Source organism: Pteropus alecto, unplaced genomic scaffold, assembly GCF_000325575.1.
Source record: "Pteropus alecto unplaced genomic scaffold, ASM32557v1 scaffold239, whole genome shotgun sequence".
Classification (NCBI taxonomy): Eukaryota; Metazoa; Chordata; class Mammalia; order Chiroptera; family Pteropodidae; genus Pteropus; species Pteropus alecto.
The window spans coordinates 3,671,310-3,690,895 of record NW_006494613.1 but is presented as its reverse complement, the minus strand read 5'-3'; the positions used below and the strand labels follow the sequence as shown (position 1 = coordinate 3,690,895).

The window sequence follows — 19,586 nt, the reverse complement described above, 5'->3', positions numbered from 1 at the left end:
AAATTTTCGGTCACTTTAGAAGGTATTTACCTATAGGCTGAGTGGATTGATTTAAATATAAATATAGAATATGTTACATGAGAATCATTATTGTATTTAATGCATTCCAGCAAACATTTCCTAAATGCCACTCTGTACCCAGTGTAATACCATGCATCAGAGATTAAGAAGGCTAAACAAAATAATCTCTGGCACAAGGAGGTCACAGTCTCATGGAAGGACAAGTGTCATACAGATAGATAAAGTATAAGTGCTATAATCAACAGAGATGCAAGTTGCTATGGAAACACAAAGAGGAGAACACCAAAGGAAATCATGAAAGGGCTTCACAGAGTAAGTGACTTTTGTGAACTTTAAGATGGAAAACAAAGGGTAGCTTATGGATGCAGAAAATAGCAGGAACAATTCCAGGAAAATAAATAGCAAAAGAAAAGTCACAAAGGGAATAGTGAATTCAGGGATTTGAAAATAGATTGTTATGGCTGGAGAGTATAAAATGAAAGGTGTGAGAAGAAATACATACTCACAACATAGGTAAAAAACAAATGGTTGGGAAAGACTTATGTATCCTGGAAGAGAGTTTCAATATTATACTAAAGATGATGAGAAGCCACCAAAAAACTTCAATCCAAGAAGTACATGATTTGATTTGCACATTGGAAAGATCTTTCTGGAGGCTGTGTGGAGAATGGACCAAGAAGGAGGGCACTGGAAGAACAGAGGTCAGTTGGAAAGCTATTACTATATTTTACACATGAAACATGAGGTTGCAAATCAAGACAGCAACTTTGGGAATGGCTAGAAAGCCATAAATATGAAAGCATTTCTAAATGTAAGATCTATAGGGCTTGATTACTTTTTGAATCTATATGAAGAGTATATATGTCAGATGAAGTGAGATTTTCTGCTTTAGGTAACTAGCTGGGTGTTGGTACTACTAAAGAGAGGTAGGCTGAGAATAAAAAAGGAGAGACAAATTTGTAGAGGAAATCAAGGATTTGGGCATATTGAGTTGAAGCTTCCTAAAGTGCTATGGACTGAACTATGTACCCCCCACCCCAATTTATATGTTTAACCTCTAACCCCCAGTGTATGTAATTTAGAGATGGGGACTTTGGAAGATAATTTGGTTTACATGAGGTCATGAGGGTGAGGCTTCATGATGAGATTAGTGGCCTTCTCAGAAGAAACACCAGAAAGCTTGCAATCTCTCTGTGCCTTGTGAGGACACAGTAAGAAGATGGCTTTCTGCAAGTCAGGAAGTGAGATCTCAGCAGAACCCAACCACACTGGCAACCTAATCTTGAACTTTTAACCTCCAGGACTGAGAAGATGAATTTCTGTTGTAAGGCACCCAGTTTATTGTATTTTGTTGTGGCAGCCTGAACGGACTGATGCATAGAAGTATTCAGGAAATTGGATGACACAGATCTGGGGCTCAGGAGACAGACTGAGGTGAAGCATATGATTTGGGAATAATATATATATATATATATATAGATAGATATAGATATATCTATATCTATCTATCTATATATATATATATATCTATTTATAAAAGTAAGGACTGACCATAAGACCTTGTCTTGTAGGAGATATTCTGTCTAAAGGTCTAATATGAAAATACTTTAAGTAAAACTAGTCTGAAAAATATCAAATGCACACAGTTCTTTTTATTATTAAAATTAGGGCATTTCAAAATTAAAAGTATTTACATTTAAACGTGAAACATCTGTACATTATTAAAATTAGTTTTACTAATTAGAATTGACAATATCTTATCTATACTTTTATAGCAAATAAGTGAAGAAATCAACAAAAAATAATTACTGAAACTCCACTGTGGATCAGTATAAAAGTCTCCAATATTAACCTGTACTTTCCCAGTAAGTATAAAGATGAGTGTAAATGCTTCTTAGACAATTGGCTATCACACACATGCTCCACTGCTATTCATTCAATAATATATACAAATTCAAACCTGGCAGGTATGAAAAAGGTGTTCGTTTCTTTTTGCAGAATTTATCATTTTGCACTTATGAAGTCAAATAAAAGCTTATGTCACACATACCAAAGATTTATACTGTACATTTCTAATACAGACATGTGAAATATTAACATGTAGAATTTAAAATAATAAATATACATATCGTTTATAATAATTGGGAATGTTAAAGATATGAACTTTTATGTACAATTATTCAGATTAAAACATTTTAACTTTAGGTTGTATCCGCAAATACTTCTCTTCCTCTCCGATTTGATCTTTTAGCTCAAGGAAAGTTAAAATGGAGTACATCTGTAGATATAGAGTTCAGAATGTGTGTTCAGTCACTTGTTTCTGTGATAGTTATCTTCTGTACCATGTTGGAAAGATTTTCAGACTCCAGATCTTCTTTGCCATTATCTGAATTTTCTGATGAGATGTAACAACCAGAGTCCCTTGGGCAGTCATCTAGTTGTGACTTATTTAAGGAGGTGTCTGGGCTTAAGGATAGGGGCACAGATTCATTTTCTTGCTCTTGAACATCTGTAAATGGAAAAGAAGGCAGCAGTTAGGCAAAGCCAAAAAAAGTTTTATTCATGCACGCATTTATCTTCAAGCTCTTTCAACTGTTCTAACCTTGACTTCTTATAATTGAAACTTCTATAAGTAAATAACATATTTTTTTTTATTATAAAAGAGATATTTACACTCAACTATTCAAACCACTGTTTTCTTAGAAGACAAAGTTTCCCCTTTGTTGCTCGCTTGCAGTTTCATGGAATTCATGTTAACTGCTTGCATAAGCAAAGATCAATATGGACTCTCATTTTACATTAGTGATGACTTGCCAAAGAAAGCAGATTGTATCCACAGTGTGACTGATGCCTTGTCCAAATACTCCTTAAAGAAACATTAGAAAAAGTAATTTGTAGATTATCCGTACAGTCCATAGTCCGTAGTGAACAACTCTAGAATCATGAAAATGTGGATTAGTGAATAAAGGATCACTGTGGACAACAATGTATAACAGGATTTCACTTACTTGGAGTTTAAATAATAAAACTTGGAATATTCGAGATTTCCCTTTTTATCAAACAAAGAAACCAGGTTTCTTTTGGGTAGTAAAATACCACCATTTCATCGAATCTTATTTAGTTTGTTTCGTATATCTGTTTGTAGTTCTAACAGTCATTTATATTCAGATTGGTAATTGTGTCATAAAAGCAGTATTTTAGATTCAATTGGTATTATCTTTTTGAAAAAAAAAATATTATTAGTGATGTAACAAAAGATTTTTCTAAAGAACCTAAGTAGCCCTGTTAAGTTTTACTCTTCTCAAGAATTCTTTAGCATCAGCTTTCTTTTTGTTAACGTGATATTTCTTTCTTTGCCTTCCCTGACACCAGCAAATGAGTATTTCTCTTCATCATGAGATGGACCTTAGCTCTCAGCTATATCAATATGTTTTATTCTTTTCCCTTCTAACCTTGGAACTTACCTCACTTTGGACATTTGAATAGCCCCACATTGCAAAAACCAAATATATACATTTCAGGGTGGAACAAGACCTCTGCCTTCAGTGGCTACATACTTCATCCCATTCCAGTCGGAACAAAGTAAGTACCAACTTCAAAATCCATGAGAGAAAAAAATGGTGTAGTTTTCCTTAATAAACTCTTATAATGCTGAGTAATTTATCTTTAGGAAATATCCCTTTATCTTATCTACACATCTGCTTTTTAATTGCATTTTCTAGGCTCTAGCTACCTTGCCAACATAGTTTATGATCCATTGTGTATCTAATTGTTGTCAACTAGAGAGAACTGAGCCCTGGTGCCCCACAGCATCCTATGTTTAACGAATTAACTTCTCTTTAGTGTACCTGGAATGGTACTAGTTATGCGCTATCTATGGAGAAGCTGAGAAAAAAGTTACTTAAATTATTTTCTGTGGTTTAGATAATGAATACAGGTTGAGAAAGGTTAGAAAAAATGATAAAAATCATTTTTTAGTCTACTCATCTTCAAAATGAATCATAAGTCTTTTTAATCTTTTCCTCAAAGTTTTTATTTGCAACAATGAAAACACATTTATACCATTTTCCAAATCTTCTCTACATTTGTACAACTGCTTTTAACTATGGATTCAACTATCAAATATTTAAAACTAGTAATGTTATAACTAGTTCTAGGTATAAGGAGCTTTAATTTTAATATGCATCTATTATGATTGTTATTTTAAAATTTTAGCTACATGAAGGATTTTCTATTTATTAGTCATAACAACATATATGTTGGGGGAATCTCTTAACCTACTTGATATTCATTAGTCTTTGTGAGCATCCATGTCTTCACTTTTGTTTCCAAGTGTGTGTGTGTGTGTGTGTGTGTGTGAGAGAGAGAGAGAGAGAGAGAGAGAGAGAGAGAGAGAGAGAAGGCAGCTCTGAAATGGGACTTCATTCTCTGAGCAGAAGCTTTCTCCCCTGCCTCTGCCTGTCTATCTTATTGCCACTGAAATGAAGTGAGCCAGCTCTATGTTCCATTATCCAAGTGTTTCTGGAAAAGGGCAGAGTAAAAAAAGCCCTTTTGTTTGCTTCCTGTGACATCAGCAGTGACCATCCTATATGGAGTACAATCCTCTTAGAATGGTTGTGGGGATAAAGCCATGTTTCTCCAAATTATATTTGAGCCTATCACCTGAACACAAAATTAAAATTACTGAGCTACTTCCCTTCTGACTGACATCTAAACAGGATTTGGCATAATTAAAACTGCTCCCAATACCATGTTCTATTTAGGTTGATTACTGATTGTGGTGCTGTCTTCAGTATATAAAATTTAGGCTTAAAGAACTCTGATTTCCAAAATTAGCTCTTTTCCTTTCAAAAAAGTAATTACTTAGCTTGTTATTTTATCCTCAGAAGGTTTTATACATTCATCTCAAAAGGCAATGAGTAAACAAACAATAAATAAAAATTTGACTTTAATAGAGAATGTAATTTTTTTAATATTAGTAATAAAATCTATTTGTTTTTATTTTTGAGAAACATTATATCACATTCTCTAAATTCTAGGAATTGGTTTGTTTTAAATACAGGTTACTTGTTGCAGAAACCTTTCATCTGCAATTTTTATGGAAAAAGGAAATAGTTTCTCAGTATGAAAGTTATGCAGCACTGTAATTTACAGAACAGCAGTAATTTGCTAAATGATTTCCTAGTAGAATGAAAACATGACTGTGCCTCCTCAAATGCTTCCCACCAGGCTTGCAATAATTTCAGGCAGGTGATCAGCTGGAGTCCCTCAACTGTAACTATAAAAAGAAAAGGCAGGTCATTATGTTATATTATGGAAATGAAAGCTATATAGCATTCAGTTTTTGTATGTGGTGGGTCAAGATTTTTTTTTTATTTTCTACATTTTGTCTTATTTTTCATTCTGACACTAATGACTTAGAGATTGGCATAAACCTAGTATTTGTGCTATGGATAGTTTTTCTAGCAGAGGGGATGAGTTCACAGTAATGCATCCATATTTTCTTTCTAAGTTATTTAGTCCCTTCACGTGACCATGAAACAGTAAAGCTAACTGACCTACCCAGAAATCTCGAGACTGTAACCTTTATCCCATGGTCCAATCATCTGAGCTAACTACGCAAGTGAGATTGAAATAAAAAATAGTTTGCTTCCAAAATTACAGATTTGTCATAATATAGCTGAGTGCATCTTTATACCAAAAAGTTTCTGATAATATGTTAACTTAAAAATTCCATATGTATGTTTGTATATTCCATTATTAATATTATGTAAAAACATATATGTGCATATAATTCACAAATGAAAGTATTAAAATTTTGATAGGTTTCTTCTGTAGTTCTCAGATCATCTATAATGTTTTATAATTGATTATAAGTAAAATCAAAAATTAAAATGCTACAATTTTTCAATAAAGTCCTGAATAGTTTGCAAATATCCCAAAGGCTGTACATTTTCAAATCTGAATATATTGGAGGATTATTAAATAATTTGAATAAGGATATTTCCTTTTGCCGCCAGCAAAAAGCAGGCATAATAAGTCCAGAAAGCATTTTCAAATCATTCTGTACTCTATATAATGAAAATAAAATAATTATGCTACGAGAAATTTTTTAGGAAATATTTTGTCATAAAGAACTAATTTAAATATTAAAATATTTTATTCTTATCAGATTTTTTATGTAATTATATAAAGTCCATGGTTCAACATTTCAAGATAGTTAACTGTGGAGATAAAAAGTGTCATGGTGATTATAAAATAATTATATTGGAATTGTGACATTTAATTAAGTATAGGCAATCTCAATTATACTAGAAGTGAAGAAAGCTTTAAGGAAATCAAATTAGATCCCAATTGTGTGAAAAAGTTCTCATACTTTAAGAAGAGAAATCTGTCCTATATTCACATATTAGAAAGTTAAGGATTTGATAAAAAATATAAACTACTAGTTTTGCTTCACTTTCCCAAGTTTCTATACCCATATTCCAGATTCTGACTTTACTGTCTTGATTGCCTTAGGTATGAAGCCTCTGTTGCTTTGGGCCAAGTATGATAAAATAATGCACTCTGAAGTGCATAGAAAAATGCCTGGTCATTCAAAGTACCCAGTAAACAATTAATATTTTTGTATTAAAAGAATATGATATTTAGATTAAAGCAAATATGAACTAAAGAATATTAAATATGGAATTTTGTGGGAATTAAAATGAAAATACCTCACAGCTCTTGGAATTATCCTCCTATTTTTCTCTATCCTGGTGCCGTCTTTAAAGAGGAAAAACCAGGGATATACCTCTTAGGATGGCTCAAAACCTCAGCCTCATGCTGTAGCTACATTTGAGTCACCTTAACCAAAACTCAGGCATTCTTCAGGTAACTGTGGCTGTATTTATTTGTCCAGAGGCAGCATTGTTCATGGAGGAATATTTGGTAGACAATATGGTACAACTCTTGGTTATTTCTAGTTTCGTCTTAAGCACATCCTTAAATCACATGAAAACTTTAATTTCCTAATTATAGTGAATATTTGGTATAAATTTCATTTGAATGTTAACCCACCCTTTGGGGAAAAAAATGATAAACAGGAATCCCCTCATGGAAAATCAGTGAATCACTGTTGTTTTCCTTAGGCCCTTAGAGAATATGGAGTTAAAATGACTGTCCCCCTTTTTATACACCTCTCTTTGTATCTCACCATTATAGTTAGTCTACCCTCTAATGAGATGGGTGCTAGGGAGTAAATCTTTTCACTCATACATACAGCAACCTCCACTTGTACCATGCTGGCTGCTTCAGTAAGAGCAGAGACACACTCGCTCAAGATTACAATCACTCAGCAACAACACAAAGAGCACTGTTAGGCTGCCACTCTGCCTAATCACACATCCCATGAACAGCTTTGGTCCCAGGAAATATTTACCCTTAGTTGAGTTGTTGTCCTATTGGACTATTTTGATAGTGACCAAATAAGATGAAAAACGATCATTTTATATTGCTTAATTAAGAACCTTGGGAAATCAATTTTATTAATCCTATTTTCTTGAGATAGCAAAAAATTAACCTAATTGTATTATTTTAAAAATTATGATTATTTGACAAAAATGGGATTACCCTGATCTACAATTTGCTTTTACCATTTAATATGTTTTGGACATCTTTTCACATCAGTATGCACTTCATTCTCTTAACTTCTTCATCCTACTTTGTTTGTATATATCAATTTATTTGACAAATTAATTAATGATGGAAGTTCACATTGGTTTTAGTTTTTTACTAAAATTATTAGTATTTTAACTAGTATTTTTATACATTTGTATGTAGAAGTTAAGCAAATTCTTAGCACTGGAATTTCTGGATATAAAAATATGCACATTTAATCTTTGACAGTTTTTACATTATTGCCCTCTAGAAATGTACTCATTTATATTCTAGCATACACACATGCATATGTGGTTTATACATGCATTAAATAAATCTTAGCAGCTCACATCAACAGCCATTTGCATGTTACAAAAACTTTAATGCAGGAGGTGGGGTTGCAGAGGATTTTAAGTATTATAAGCAGAAAAAAAGTCTTGCTTACTATTTGAAAATTTCTTTACTCCCTCACTCAACATTTATTCATTTTACAAGCATTTATTAACAATTCCTTTAATGTAAAGCAGAGAACTAGAGGCTTTGGGAAGACTCATGGTAATGAAGGATTCAGTCTTGTTCAGCCAGGGTAATCATTACAAAGCCACGCCTAGTACACAATGCAATACAAAAAGCACAGGAGCCCTGCATGCACAAGTGCTACCAGTCCCTTAGGTGGCTGAGGTGAAAATTCTATGAACTCCTTTCTCTTGGAATTGTTCTCTGGTAGAAGAGAAAAATGTTTATATTTCATTTTATTGTTGTTTTTTTTTTTTAATTACATAAACTATGGCACCTATTGTGATTAAATCTTAAGGGTAAAACCAAAAAAGAAATCTGAAGAAACTATGTTGCATAAGGACAAATAGCTATGACTAGAAATAGATATTAAATGCATATTTATAAATACAGAAAAGTAAAATGCCTAAGTGCCTTCTCTACTCTGTGTATGTAGATGGTTAGCATATCTTTTCTTAAAAGCTGTATGTATGTTTCTTTAATCCAGATTCAAATCATATGGCAAGTGGTTTGGAAACACCAGGTACGCATGTCAGGGACTAGGGCACCAGGCTACCCTGGCACATTTTCAGGCCAACTGCTGGACTGCTGCTTGGCATAACTATAAATCTCCCCTGCTGGCAGCTTGTGTTCCAGACTCCTGACTGGGCCTTGCCATTTGCCCTGCATCGTTTTGGGCAGATAGGCAGGTAGGAAAGCACAACTGGGGATAGTTGAGCAATGAGGAGCTGCTGTGACCACAGCTGGTGCCAACAGCCTGGCACACAACCCACCCTTCCCCCTTCCTCCTCACTGAGCACTGCAAAGGTTTCAGGTACTTAAAATGTATACAGATTCTAGTACAGTTTGCTTATTTACTGAGTTTTCTTTTTTTTTTCCAGTTTAAAATTTAATTATTCCTGTGCTAAAGGGAAAACAAGATATTTCCATCACCCATTTTCCCCAAGGACAATAGTACACATCCTTATGGACACACTTTTAAAACACATCAAAGTGTTTCTAAATGTGGGAAAAAGGAACAAGTTCAAAACAAAGAGAAAAAACATTAACTATTAACAGCAGTTAACTTACTCTAAAGAGATATTTCTCATAAAGCAAAGGGGTCTTGAAGGTTATGTTTATGGAACAACACACACAAACACACACACATTCTCTACTCTTTTTTTTTTTTACTTGCTGAGAATGTTTATTCTAATTAAATAGACCATTTTAAAATTCAGATGATAGAGAAATCCTAAAGTGCACAAAATAAACAGATTCTGCTCTTTTGCTCCTTTAAGAACCAAGTCGCACCCTAATCTTTCTTCTCCTTCTTACTTCATCTAGATTCCTAGCTGAGGGAGCTAGTGACCTAATTCTGCTCAGTTTTAATGCAACACAGGAGCAAATTCAGAATATCTCCGTACTGGTCTTGCTAGGATTGCAGAACCCCAAAGTCATTCTCCGCCTCCATAGGTAATCCTGTGATCAGCTCTAACACCACCTGCCAGCCCTTCTATCAGCTTGTTAGAGAAACATCTTTACCTCTTGTCAAGCAGTGACCTAAAAAGTTTAATCTGATTTACATTTTCAAGGTCTAAGTGGGTGCAATGTTATCTATTCTTCCCTAAGCCAATGTTATCTATTCTTCCCTAAGTTTTTGTCTCTGTCCCATCCCCATTCTCATGGTCCCTCCAGAAGTATAATTAAAGGATCACATGGAGCTTGTGGTCCCTTCTACATTATTTCAAAAATTTACACTTGTCCTCAAAACAGGTGCCCACTCTGCTCAATTTTTATACTGAATGATTGGCAAAGCAAAACTTTGCAGTTCCCAACCTAAGAAGCAGTGAAGCTCTAAACTAGGAATCTATTGACATTCCCAAACTGACATTATTTAATGATCAAAATAAAATGCATACATTAAATCCTGGCCAATTTGCATACTCTATTCTTCCACATACACACAAAAAGCTAACTATTTTTAACCTATGACTGGTACATCCATTTGTTTTTAATAATGTCTTAGTTATATATAACCATATTTTTACATAACCATATAGGTCTTTATCATTCAAGGTACATGAAGGTTGTACATTAAATTTTGGCATGGTTGTAGAAGGTACGATTCACAGAGTAGAGACTAGATAAAAATAAGCATGCAACAGCATGATACTGAATCATCAGAACTCTATATCTTATCAACAAATAAAAGTCATTCTTCTTTATTTCTTGAGCAAAGCAGTTGCATAGAAGATAAATAGCTTTCAGTCAGAATAGCCTAGCATGCAATATGCATCTTTTTGACATGTATATTCTAATAGTACTCTAGACTATAAGATTAAAATAAGAAAAATCTCTGAGTTGTATGTTGACAATAAACACTAGTTGAATCTGCATTTTTTCCATTTTTCGTCTCCCAGAATTTGGCTCAGTGTGTATATCTTTGTACATTACTATCTATTATTAAAGGATCGACTTCTAGTGACCTTCAAGTATAGTTTTCTAAAGTTTTATAAGTGAAATAATTTGGGGGGTTTGTGCTTTTTTATATCAAACATTGAATGTCACATCATGCGTTGGAGATGTTTTTTGTTTTCAGAGAGCAGGGTATAGTAGACTGTATTTCTAATATTTGCATTTAGGAGACTGGTTTCTAAATAAGTGACCTTGAGAAAACTGCTTACCTCCTCTAGTTTTAGTTTCCCTACCTTGCAAAGAAAAAATTTGGGTCAGATGGTTTTTTAAAATTACACCTAGCTCTAATTTGATATCATCTACAAATTATTTCTTTGTTAACATAGAGAGTAGATGGGTGATGAGGAAATTGGAATGAAGAAAATGAGTGGATGCCAAAAGTGGCCCAATCCTTTGGCACTGAACTGATCTTCCCTCCATGGGTCCCTGTTGAAAACTGTTGTATAGCTGAAAGCCCTGCTTGCCGAAGGCCCCTTCCACTTACAGTCCTGTTGTAATGCAACCATAATAGCCTTCCACTTTTCAGGGAATCAGGCTGTTGCAAGCTTTCTGTTCCACTTAAATGTTAACTTCCACTTTCTGAGTTGGAAAACTGAACTGAAGCTCTTGTGTAAATTGGCAAAGTAGTAGAAAATTTCAATTTTCAAATATTCATTGTTCTTTTCATATTTACTAGTTCGCATGTGTGGAAGAAAGAACTTGTGTTTTTATAGCAGACTGCCTTGGGTTAAAACTCCATTTCTGCTACTTATCTGTTTGGCCTCTTTGAAATTTATCTCTAAAATGCTTTCTTATCTGCAGAATGGGCCAAATTCCTACCTGGCTGGTATTGTAGAAGAAAAGTAATTATATACGAGTCTTCAAAAACTACTCATTCTTCTTCCTCCCTGTACTTCAGCATCAAATTATTTTGGAGAGAATTGACAATGGTACTGACCATTATCAATTACGAGAAATCTACAGAATCTATTTTTTAGCCTCACAGTGCTTAGTGAGGAGATATGTTTTGAAAATGACAAAATGTGAAAAATGTGGTGGGGACACTCTCTTTACCTGAAAGATATTGCTACCTCAGTTTACAGTGATCAGGTTTGTTTGCGCTTGTACTGTTGAGTACATTGACTACTTAAGTTTGACCTTTGTCTGCTTCTGTGACTCTTCTCTCTGCATCTTCTAGCCTTCGCAACTTTAAAGAATGCATATAAATACCTAGGCCCAAGAATAAAATCATTCTGAAGATGTCAAATTAGTCATCCATGTGAACATTCTTTGAAAAGGATGAAGATCTGTGCAAACTCAAGACAGTGAACAAGAAGAATATGAGGTACAGTTTCTAAAAAATAAACTAATACCTATTAGATAAAAGGCCAGTGCCTAATAAACATGTGCTGTGCAACTATGCCCGTTTTGTGTGGCATATGAAAGAGAATATAGGGAAGGCCACAAAGGATCAGTCAGGAAGCCTGGGTCTTAAGTACAACTTTCTTCCTTAGTCTCTATCTGGCCTGTTATTTGTAGTGTTAGAAAGTATAGCATAACATCTCAAATACTGGTCTTAGCTCTTCAATTCAGGTACATGAGCTTAGACAAGTTATTTATCTTTTTGATTTCTCATTATAAAAATAGGGAATGTACAATTTAGCTCACAGAGTTTCAGAGAGCATTAAAGAAGGTAATAAATGTGAAGACCTTGGCTCAAAGTTTTACTCAGAGAACATGTTCAAAAAAAGTAGTTAGCATTTAATATTACTTTAGAAAGAGAAGATTGGATTAGATGATCTAAGTTCTTTTTCATCTTTAAAATTAGACACTTCCTCCTCTCCCCCTTTTTTTTTCCTAACAAAATACTCCTTGCAGATCTTGGCATGGCCTAAACTCAAGGTTCTGGGAGCCTGACCAGATTCAGTAAGAAGAGTGTTCAGATTGGGCAACTGTAAAAACAAAAGCTGTCCTCTCATCACAAACCCAGTTGGTGTAGCCAGTATTCTGCCACGAGTGAATCTTCATGTATTACTCTATCTTAAGTTTATACTTACAAATACATAGAACCATCTCAGATAATAAAATTGAGTGTTGAATATTTTTGCAAGCTACTATAACATTTTGAAAGAATATTAAAAACACATACGAGGTGTGACTATATGGTAATGAAATGAATTTTCTTGTGTGGCACAAAAGCTCATTAGCTTAGAGCCATGCTCAGTGCTGTTCTACAGAAGTTGCATATGACATTTCTCGTAATGGCTCATGCTGTCACTAAGTATTTGTTTCTGATTCCCTCAGTCTTTGGGAATGCAGACATCCACTTGTGTGTAAGTTAATGGCTCTGCAGAATCTGAATGAGTTGCTCAGAAAAGTCTTTTCATTTTCTGAGACCAGTAAGGAAAAAAAGGTCCTCTTCCTAATTATATATTTGACCAGAGTTGTTTCCAAATATATAAGAAAATATTTATTTTGTGAGAAAGAATGCTTTATATGATTCTCAGTAAATAAAATGGGGGCTTTGTTTTTAACGATTTTACTATTTACATTAAACTATGATTATCAGCTAGGGAGAAGAGTAAACTTACTTTCTTCATCAAGGAGATTTTCAGCAGCTGATAGTAACCTCATCCTGTCTTCTGGGTTTTTAATGTTTAATTCAATGAGATGACTCTCTTTTATATCCTTTAAATCTTCTATGGCCTCATAACCATTGAGTAAAAGTGTTGATGTGTAGTCCTGTGTGGGAGAAAAAATATGAATAATATAAGGTAGTCAGATTCAAATATTTTATTTTTAGTTCTCTTTAGATTTAAAGAAAGTATAGAAATACATATGGAAATCAAAAGTGCAAATAGAACTTTTGCTGAACTTTATTATAGTTGTACTAGTTTTCCACATATGAACTCTAGGGCATTTAAAATTGTATGCTATACAATTCCAACCTTCTGGAAGGACAAATATAAAGAAGAAAATATTACCTTAAGCTGGACAATGCTAAATCACGGATCAGTTAAATAGCTGGATCATTCATCCCTTTGGGCATTTTTTCACTTCTCAAATAGCTGTATTGACAAAGCTAGAGTGTCCTTAAATCTATCAATAAAGTGCCTCTAATAGAGTATATTATAGTAATACTTTTGAATCTGCATCTCTTCTTATTTGCTCGATTGCAAAAACAGCTATCCTCATTAACTTCTTGGAGTAGGTTAAAAAATGAATTTGAAATAGATACAATTTATATAAAAAAGTGGACTTAGCATTTTGGTTATAAATCTAAGGAATCCAAGACTTTCTATTTAATTAAAAGCTTTTATTAAGCTTTTACAAAAGCACTGCGACTGGGAAAAGTATTGTTTCCTTTTCTCAGAATGTATGTCTTGCCCATCATTTACATCAAGATCTATTAGTTCATAGGCTTCTGATTTCAAAGTCTGTATGCTATTTATGCAATCTCTATTCTAACAAATTCAAAGTGAAGTTGAATGTTTTCCAGCTTCCTCAAAAATTCTTCCCATTATACTTGATTATTATTTTAATATCCTTATTTTAGTTATTAAAATTGAATAAGAGAGTGTGTTAAAATTTTAAGTAATCATGAAGAACTTATTACCAGCCCTTTATGGACAAAAGAAAAGGAAAAAGTAGCAGTTCTTTTAAAATTAATGTATCCTTGAAGGGACACTGTATTAGAAAAGAGAAAACCAAAATTCCCATTCTGACATAACCATCTAACTGTGGGTTCTTGAGTAAGTTATTTAACTTCCTTAGACCTTAGTTTTCTCATACAACAAACGAGTAGTAGAGGCAAGATTCAAACTTGTACTTCCTGCAAGGGGTGCCCAGTTTGAGAGCACTAGTAGTAATATAGGAAGGCCTGGAGAGTGTGTCTACAGACAAAAATATTGATAATTCAGGACAAACAAGGAAGGTTAAATTGGCTATTGCCTTAATGAATTTTGAAAACTAGCAAAGTACTACTATGTTAATTTTAAAAATGGATTGCAAAACAGTAAGTTGAGTAAAGCTAGGTGTACTGTATGTACACACCATTTAACAAGGTAAATATTTCATAAAAATTTTGCTAATATAACGAGAAAATAATTGGATTATAAATATAGAGAACAATTTCCTTAACACAATTATTTGGACTTAATGATCACTGTTTCCTAACAAATTACTTTTAAAACAATTATATTTAGTTATCTTAACTTGCTTTTGATCTCTGCTCTATAGAAAATACAATTTCATTTTTACTTTTTTCTTTTAATTTTCTGGATTTTTATTTTTACTCTTTATACTCTCTATCATTCTCATTTACATATTTTCTCAGAGCTTTTATTCTCCTAGGTATTTTTTCATTTTACACTGCACTTTCTCAACATTAATCTCTATTGTCATTGCTAAGTACCATTAGAGTTTAGTTCAAAGGATGTTATATCAAGACCTGTCCTTGCATAATAAAAGTAATAAAGGAGAAACAAGAACTGTTCTTGGAAAACAGATTTTCCTTTGTTCTAAGTCATCTATTTTTTAACAATTCTGTACAAACACTGATCCATTTCCCTCAATTATTCCTTCCATATGCAACGAAAGTCAAATAGGCACAGGTTTGCTAACCTGAAGGTGAATCTTCTCTAAGAACTCCTGCAGAGTCTTGAGTTTCTCTCTTCCACTCCTTCGTTGTGCCTTTATTTTCTTGGGAGCTGTTTCTTCTTCTGAGATGACATCCACATAAATAAATTTGAAGTTTCCCACCTTATTGTTCAACATTCCTGTCCACATCCCCATTGGTGTTTTGCAGATAATGTCTATGATGTCTCCTTTCTAAGGACAAAGAAATATACAAATCAGACTTTAGAGAACTCTGGTGCTATGACGATTGGTAGAAAAAAATAATGGATCATAGAAAGTTAGAAGAATGAGGGCATTGTGCTAAGGGGATTCTAAAATAAAAGAAATCATAGAGGAAATTTCCTTTAAAAGTCCAAGGAAACTATTTACTAGTAATAATGAAGGAAATGTTCTTGAAGAAAAGCTTCTACGTGCATTTGATGGCGTTTGTGTTTTTTATATCATATCAACTTTTCAACTTTTATTTGTAGAGCACAATGTAATTTACAAAACACTTTTGTACACATAAAGTCATCTTATGTCCAGAACACACCACTTAGGTACATACGTGAGGTGTCATTATTACTCTAAATATTACTAAAAAAAGAAACGTGGACTTAAATAATTTTCCAAGATTTCAGGAAGTTAATGACAGAAGCAGAATTCAAGCCTAAGCTATCTGAATTCAGAAATGATGCACTTTTTATTAGTTCTGTCAAAGCAATATATATGTAGCAAAGCTCAAGCCATCATTCCTAGAGGAGCTCCCATATTGGGGAAGGAGAAGAAAGAGAAGTCTGTGACTATACCTATGCTTCTAGTTCATCTGAAAAATTCATCTACAGTATAAAATAAACCCATCTAAAGTATTGCATCTATCTAACCTAATGAAACTGTTCAGAACTTTGTACAAACCAAATATGTAACAAAATTATGTGTGCATTAAGGATAAATTATGCTACTTCATCATTCTAAAGGATATAATACTTAGCTTGAGCTCCACAACAGTTTGAATTGAAGTATGAATGAAGCATACTGGGATGGACAAACCAGTTGGTCTTTTTCTTTATTCATGTCTGAGTCTAACTGGCTACAGACTGCCAGTTATTGACAGGAGTATAAAACCTCACAGGGGTATTTCCTTGCAAAGAAAATTGACTTTTATGCAAATACAGTGTCTACATTTATTTTTATTTTTATTATGGTGACATTGGTTAACAAAATTTAAAAGACATAGTTATTCCCTTAAGACATAACTTTCTACTCCAGGGAGGACATTATAGTTTCCGATATTTTTGCTATTCTAGGAGTCTACCTGCAAACGAAGTATTAAGTCTGCTACTAAAAATATGTTTTTTCTGCTGCTCCATGAATCCATATTCTTCCACCTAAAACACAAATTGTATTTGTAATAGTAGAATTCAATGTGATTAAAAGATCTGGTCTTTCTGATTTGTGATTGCTAATCTGACCCTATGAGCTGTTCATCCAGGTCTTCTCACCTTTAGCTATAGGGCTAGATGAGATCAGCTAAGCAGACCCAGAAAGTTTCCCAAAGCTCTAGGCGAAGTTTCTAAGCATGGCAGCTCTCTGTTCCATCCTTCTATTATTGTTTAAACTTGTAAAAGGGTATACATTCCAGGAAAGCTCAGCAAACAGAGACCCAATTTAATTTTGTATAAGATGCTTTTTGGAAACAATAGTATTCAATATTCACTTTTTGTGTCTTAGGAGAGCTCCACAAACATGCCTTAGGCAGCACCAGTGGAGGTATGCTGGCGTAATACTGTAGGGAAGGTGAAAGCTATCCTGAGTCAAAATGTATTCAATTCATTCCCTTTCATTGCCCTCCCCCGACAATGGTAACTAGGCTACTAGCATCCCAAGACTTGGACTAAGAAATGACGAAGGAGTTAATTGTGGGGAAAAATGTTTTCCTCAATCTCCAGCCAAGCTCACTCTGATTTGATACCACAGAAGGGATAAAAAGAAGTGCTTAGTGCCTTGAATGTGAAATAATAATATCAATACTTCATAACTTATCATAGTTATTGGTTAACATTGCCATGGTGTTGACAGTATAAAAAATTCATAAATTCTGTCCTTTTAGCTACATAGCATTTTATGTTCCTGAAAAGAATAATTTAACATCTATGAAATATTTTAGCATTAAACCTTCTTCTATTCGTGCTGTTGTAACCATCTCCTCCCCTTGAGTGAAAGCAGGGCTATGAAAATGATGAATTTCTCACACATGACCATGTTGTGTTATACGACAGAAGGGACTATGCAGATGTAATTAATGTTCCAAATTAGTCAATTTTGTAATTAAAAGGGAGACTATCTAGATGTTTCTGACTTAATTAGGTAGGAGCTCTTAAAAATAGAGATTTGAGGCATGAGCGAGCTTTTCTCCCACAGGCCTTGAAGGAGCAAATTTCCATGTCATAGAGAGGACCATGGCTGGCAGCCTCAAGGAACTGAGAATGGCTCCCAGCTGATGTTTAGCAAGAAAGCAGGAGCCTCACTCCTACAACCATAAGGAACCAAATTCTGGTAACAGCCAGTGAACTTGGAAGAAGATCCAGAGACTTAGATGAGATCATAGTTCCAGCTGACACCTTGATTTCAGCCCAGTGAGATCTTAAGTAGATAAGCCATGCCCAAATGTATGACTACAGAACTGTGAGATAATTAATGACACATTTGTGTTGGTCGAAGCTCCTGAGTTTGTGGTAATTTGTTTCACAGCAATAGGAAATGAATACTGAGAACAAGAGTAAGAAGAGGGAACTCAAGAGGGAATATCATCGAGAGAAAGATGTCTATTTACTCCTGGTAACCAAATTAAATACCGAAGTTGCCCAGCTAAGTGTGGTTCCCAAGGCCTTTGGTCTGCTGGACTCTTGCCTGCTATCTCTCTTTCCTCTCTCTCCTGGCTTTATTATTTTTACTTGAGCAAGTATCAGGCAGAGCTACTCAACTGCTTTCAGAAAAATGTAGATAATTCCTTCTCCCCGATAGGCTCTGATCCTATACATTATATACATAACAGCAACTTACACTAATAGCTTCAACAGACTGATTCTTCCCCCGTACCTGGTGTGTTTTGTTCTAATTCTTGCCTCAGTAAACAGGTCCCCAGTTTTACTACTGGGAAAAACACCCAGTTCCTACTGCTTGTACTTCTAAAACAGATCATACAACCAGCATTAGACAAACCACACAGAATGCAGATATGATGTGCACACACCTTGATTTTGAGGGAGTCAGTGTCATAGGGGCTTGGCGTGAAATCGGTATGCACTCTGGCACGGCCACAGAACGGGCCTGAGTAGGGGCCGTCATCATCAAGTCGAAAGCTGTCCCGGTTACTTGTACCATCTGAACAGCTTGTTATTCCACCTGATGAAGGCAAAGTGGAGGTTGACAGTTCTCATCGAAGGTTCATAAGCATCATCTGGACACAACTAGGCAGAGATAATGCTGAAACATTGGATGGCAGTCTCCAGAGGGGGTTCTAAGGGACCCATCCTGTTTTTGCTTCCCAGTCACTCTCCATCAGGCACTAGCTTTCCATAGTACATTCTAGTTAATAAAATTCTTCCCACATTCAACATCACAATTTAGAATTTTAAAACTTCCAGCAGAAATGAATACTAATAATATCTGAATTTCACACATGCAAAAATATATCCTTCAAATGTTTGTGCAGTAACTTTTTCCCCCCACAAAATCACTGTTCCATAGCCAATAGGAAAATAAGAATAAAATTTAGAATATTTGAAACATCTGGTCTTTGCTATCCATCTCCAAATAACAGAAGCAGTTAATTTAATAGGAAATGAAAAATAAACTTTGTAAAAAAAAAAATTTAAAGCCCTTAAAAGATTAGAGGGATGTATAACAGTGTGCATATAAAAAAGTTATAAGGCACCCTACAATATCAGTAGTTTCATCCAAATATTGTAACATGAAATGTGATTGAACTCTGAGGGATATCCTTCTTAGAAAATATCAATGCTTTTAGAAAATCCTTGTTGAACATGTACTGATGATATTCCTCTTATTTAATATTATATATTGCTTCATTCTTTATTCACTAATGCTGGATGGAAACCTAAAACATAATGTCAGAATTGATGTAAATGTCCTGCTTTTTTTGAGAATATTGAATTACAAAAGGAAAGGAAGAAAAAAGTAAGAGCAGGCTTGGAGAGAAGAGTAGAGGGAGGGCGGGAGGGAGAGAGAGAGGAGAGAGAGAGAGACAGAGAAAGAGAGAGAGATAGAGAGAGAGAGAAACTTTTCTAGGAGGTCCAAATCTAAACTTTAAAAGATGGAGGGAATTATCCAAAGTG

At 34.3% G+C, this 19,586-nt stretch overlaps 1 protein-coding gene across 2 annotated transcripts in view; it reads right to left on the bottom strand.

The window, feature by feature from the left end:
- Positions 1-1,657: 1,657 nt before the first annotated feature.
- Positions 1,658-19,586, bottom strand: part of SAMSN1 (SAM domain, SH3 domain and nuclear localization signals 1) — a 42,858-nt gene continuing 24,929 nt past the window's right edge. The window contains exons 5-8 of one of the 2 annotated variants that reach the window (XM_006926227.1): positions 18,482-18,633; positions 15,235-15,441; positions 13,203-13,353; positions 1,658-2,530 (exon numbers count right to left, since the gene is read on the bottom strand). In XM_006926227.1, coding sequence (XP_006926289.1) covers positions 2,328-2,530; positions 13,203-13,353; positions 15,235-15,441; positions 18,482-18,633 — 713 coding nt within the window. In that variant the 3' untranslated portion in view covers positions 1,658-2,327. The remainder of the gene's footprint in view (positions 2,531-13,202; positions 13,354-15,234; positions 15,442-18,481; positions 18,634-19,586) is intronic. The other variant, XM_015600156.1, reaches the window with a different exon arrangement.